General features: G+C 40.6%; 1 protein-coding gene across 1 annotated transcript; it reads left to right on the top strand.

Annotated features, from left to right (window-relative positions):
* Nucleotides 1–3,578: 3,578 nt before the first annotated feature.
* Nucleotides 3,579–4,103, top strand: LOC142338069 (uncharacterized). The gene has a single exon (XM_075387702.1). The coding sequence runs from the start codon at nt 3,579–3,581 to the stop codon at nt 4,101–4,103; it is 525 nt and encodes a 174-aa protein (XP_075243817.1).
* The last annotated feature ends 934 nt before the right edge of the window (nt 4,104–5,037 follow it).

The following is a 5,037-nucleotide window of genomic DNA, read 5'->3' as shown; positions in this document are numbered from 1 at the left end:
TAGCATTTTTTTAAACAACTTGGTGAAAATTTTTTGCACGTCTGGAATACGAACACGACCTCAAATCAACAATGAATACCCAAGTTGCATTACAAAAATTACCTTATAGCCAACTAGTTGACTGGACAAACATTGTGCACAACATCAGATCGAAACTCTCTCCTTAGAGCAGTTCGCCGAATAGCTCTTTTTTGACTACTCAAACCTTCAAGAAATTAGAACCTTTTTCCCGAAACAAGCTGGGCGTAGATGACTCAACAAATCCGCAAGAAATCTTTCACAATATGGGAACAATCACTCTAGATATGATCCAAATCACATTCAAGGGACATCAAGATATGTATCCACGCAAGACAAGAGTTCCGACATGCGGACAACTTTGAAATTTAACTAAGAACATAGTCAACACCAAAGACAGTTAAAGAGTTCCAGAAATCAGCAGCAGCAATTAAAAGACCAAAACGTTCCTCAAACCAGCAGAGCTTCAAAGTGTCTGTTCGAGCACGGCAACCACAGAATACACATGTGCAAAAATTTCAAAAACAGGTCCGATAAGCAGCGTAGGGACGCCATCTATCAAAATCGAAGCCTGTTTCAATTGCCTGAAAATGGAACACTCAAATGAGATGAAACAATCAAAGGAGTGCCCTTCGACGGAGAGTTGCAGAAGTTGTAACAAACCTCATCATACACACTTTTACGATGAGTCTATTCAGTCAGCAAACTCAACACATTGCAGTACCGCAGGATCAACAGAACGTCCTTCACTCCTTCAGATATTCCCCGTAACACTCTCAGGGGATGATAAGTCAGTAAAAACTTACGTTTTTCTGGACAATAGAAGCGTCGTATCAATGATGTCAACGAAAACAGCTTCCAGTTAACTTGGAATCGTTCTTGACCAGAAAACCCAACACACAGAACTGCACAAAGGAATCCATGGAACGAAAAGTGTGACATTCGCCAATGTTAGCCTTTTGATTAAAGGAATGAGTTCTAATCAAACTTTTGAGATAGAAGGCGTTCAGGTTTCGGCCGACATAGAGTTTCCCCAAAATAATTTAGAATGGGTTCGAAAAGTGTGTCAGGAATTTGATCAATTGAAACACATTACATACCCCGACGTCGACATCAACCAGAGCTCTATTTTGATTGGATGTGACGATTTTGATCTCATTGCACCTAGAGAGATTCACTATGGTCCTCCAAATACCACAAAAGCTATTCAAACAGAACTTGGATGGACTGCGTAAGGGAAAACTGATCTACCTTCAGCAGTAAATCTACCGTCTGCGGACATTGAAGGCATCTTTATGCAGGTAGGTGTTCGACCACAGGGCCAGAAGTTTTTAAGATTTCTGTAGAAGGAAGGCGAAAAGCTGATTTGCTTCCAATTTAGAATGCTCATTTTGGAGCAAGGTGTTCACCGACGTGTTGTAACTTCGCCTTACGACGAACAGTGGAGGACAACTGTCGGCAGTACCCTTCAGCAGCCAAGGCAGTTTTACGTTCTTTTACATGGATGACCTGTATCACGCAACAGACACAGTCGAAGAAGCAATTTCCGTTTCAAAGGATCTGAAAAATTTACTTTTGCTAGGAGGTTTCAATTTAACCAAGTGGTCTTCCAATTCACTTGAAACAATGAAGTCAATCCCAAAAGAAGACGAGAATCCTAACGATACAAAAGAGTCTACCATTCTGCCGACTATTCCACCCGGAGAAAGAGAAGAACAGCCATCAACAACTGATACCAAGAGAGTATTAGGAATACAGTGGTCTGTCTCTAGAGATTCTTTCGTTATAAACAACAAAACATTTTAAAAAAGTGGATCCAGCGAACCCACCCAGAGAAAAATTTTGAAGAGTGTTTCATCCATCTATGACTTAATTGGGTTTATTGCGCCTTTCACAGTGCGGTTAAGAACAATAATGCAGGAGGTCTGGCTTTTAGGAAAACAATGGAACAACCTTTTACATAACCGTTTTGATGAAACTTTGAAGTCTCTTATGACAGAAATCAGAGACATTTCCAGCATCGAAATACCACGTTTCCTGTTTGAGCAGAAAAGGACTTCTAAAGAATCAACTCTTCATATCTTTTGCGACGCTTCTCTAACAACAATATGTGCCGTAGCATATTTAGTAACAGAGTATACAGATTCAACTTGTTCAATCAATTTTATCATGGGAAAAGCAAAAGTCGCCCCGATTCGACAGCAAAGCATATCTAAACTAGAAATGGCAGCAGCTGTTATCGGAGTTCGGGTAGCGTTCTTCATAAAGCAACAGCTCGATGTAACTATTAGCGAAATGACTTTTTGGTCGGATAGCCCAACGACCCTACAATGGATTTACAACTCAAAAGAAAGACAAAAAATGTATGTAGCAAACAGAGTTGCCAAAATTCTTGAAACAACTTCAACATCAGACTGGCGTCATGCTCCAGGTGTATTGAATCCAGCTGAAGATGGAACAAGAGGGTCGAAATTAAACGAGTTCAAACCGGAATGTTGTTGGATTAACGGGCCACTTTTCCTGAAACAAGACCCAACAAATTGGCCCCCGACAAAATTGCCAAATTAGCTTTTAGCAGCTTCAATGGCTCTCTCAAGAGCAAACCAGCTTTTCATTGACCAAAACGGTTCTCAAGCTTTGAAAAACCTAACCTAAACGCCTTCTCGTATTTGTAATTTTGTTCATCAGCAACCTCAAGACAACAACGGAGAGTTTCCACTTGACCATAAAGACGGTAAATATGAGCAAAATTTATCTACTTAGGCCATCTCAAGAACTCTTATTTGAGGAAGAGCTAGATTGTCTTCGCAAAGACCAAATGTTCCAGCAAACTCAAAAATAAAAAATGTCTTGCCCTTGATTTCCGACGAAGGAGTTATAAGAGCTAATGGACGTCTTGCCAATGCAAATCAACTGGAAGAAAGCTTACAAATTTACAATTTAGAGATATTCACAACCAAAATGGACATACAGGACTCGACCATTGCCGTTTCATTGTTCAACAGTCCTTTATTGTAATCAACCTTCGCTCCACCTTACGAACAAAAATCAGCCTATGTTTCAACTGCCGTCAACAAAAAGTGGTAGCATTGCAACCTCAAATGGCACCCCTGTCAGACATTAGAATTTCAAATACTGAAAACTTTATTTTTCAAAATATGGGTGTAGATTTCTTTGGTCCTTTCGCTACAAATGCCAGCAACAACTTGTTTCCAAAACGATACGCTGGCATCTTCACTTGCCTTACCACAAGAGCCGTTCATCTAGAACCAGCTTACCATTTAAGCACTGATTCCTTTATTCAGGCGGTACTGAGGTTTACAGCCCGTCGAGGAAACCCTCATCTCATTGTCTCTGCTAATGGTAGAAATTTCGTTGGCGCTTCTCCTGAACTCATTACAAAAGTAAAACAATTCGACCATCAGAAAATTAGTGACCGATTACTCAAAGAGACCATCGAATGGAAGTTCATCCCACCATACGCCTCCCACTTCGGAGGAGCATGGGAAAGACTCGTGCAGTCTTCAAAACGAGTTCTCTACTCAGTGATTGGCTCTTAAATGTTGACCGAAGAAACATTTCACTCGTTCCTAACTCAAGTCGAAGAAAATCTGAACAGCAGGCTTCTGACTGACGTCTCCGACAATGGTTTGTCTTATCAACCAATTACGCCTAACCATTTCCTTATCGGTCGACCTCACAAACTTTTGCCGTCAATATTGTCTATCACTAAAGATTACAACAAGGACTGGAAGAAATGTATTGCCCTTTCACATCAAATTTGGACACGACGTCTGCGCGAGTTCATACCCACAATGGCTAGGAGATCCAAATGGATAAAAGATCAGAAGCCTCTCGAAGTTGGTAGCCTTGTATGGATATTGGAAGACAGGACTCCACAGGGTATTTGGCTCGTCGCTATTGTGGAAAAGTTGTCTCACAGCAATGATGGAAAAGTTAGATCTTGTGAAATCAGAACTGGGTTCGGGAAACAAGCAAGACCAGTAAACAAGTTAGCACTAGTAACTGACGAAAATGAAACGGATCGCAACGTCGAAACAGGAGACAAATTCAATAAACAGTAACCACATTCACAACTTTAACAAATCACTAACCGTTTAGGTTTTGACTACCACGCCAAAACAAGAGGGACTGTAATGAACTCATAATGAGCTTGACTTTTGAACAGTCAGAGCCATAATTTCTAAATAGAACGTGCAAAAATGAGTAAGACCAAGATAACACACCAAGACAATACGAATTGATGATTAACAACTTTAAGCAGAGTTATAGATGTAGTTGATGACAAGGGTAATTTAGCCCGATATATGTGCTCACACACTGAGTGAGTACATTTATTTGAAAATTTTGACGTGTATTATAGTGAGAATTTAAAAATTACACTACAAGTATAGATGTCTAGCGCCCAAAAATATAGGGATGATCAGAGTACAATGGATGAAAATTAATTAGGTAACATTGTGGTACCCAGGTTTTGGTCCAGACCCAAATTGAGCTATGATCAGACCCAATCAAGCGCACACCCCTGTGTTCCCAGACCGAAATTACAGGGTCTGGAAAACGGTTCGAGCGCACAATAGTCTGGACCATGGTCTGTTTTCGGTCTGATCAGAGGTCAATTCGGTCTGGACGGTCTGATCATAGTCTTTTTAGTCTGGGCCATGGTCTGGGTTCGGTCTGATCAGAGGTCAATTTGGTCTGGGAGGTCTGATTTCGAGTGCATTATTTCTTTATTTTTTTGTTTTTTTTTTTAATTTAGGGATGTTGGTTCTGCCAAGAGGCAACAATAAAGCAGCGTTCCGATCAGAGACTCATCTAAAGTCCGATGACTCTGATCAGAAACAAGGAGTCCAGCTGCGATAGCAAATGCCGGTCCCCTCAAGAGGAAATTTTGATTAACTGAAGACCACGACGTTTCTTGTGGAAAGCTGTCTAAGTTCATCCATTGAGTCAGAAATATGAACTAAGGGGTATGGTAAATAATTTTTTTCTCAACAG

This window comes from Convolutriloba macropyga, chromosome 4 (assembly GCF_964194025.1).
Source record: "Convolutriloba macropyga chromosome 4, txConMacr16.3, whole genome shotgun sequence".
NCBI lineage: Eukaryota > Metazoa > Xenacoelomorpha > Acoela > Convolutidae > Convolutriloba > Convolutriloba macropyga.
The sequence above is the reverse complement of the archived record's forward strand: the minus strand, read 5'-3'. Positions and strand labels throughout refer to the sequence as shown.

Coding starts and splice junctions, on each gene's coding strand:
- LOC142338069 (XM_075387702.1), top strand. CDS start 3,579: ATGTTGACCGAAGAAACATTTCACTCGTTCCTAACTCAAGTCGAAGAA.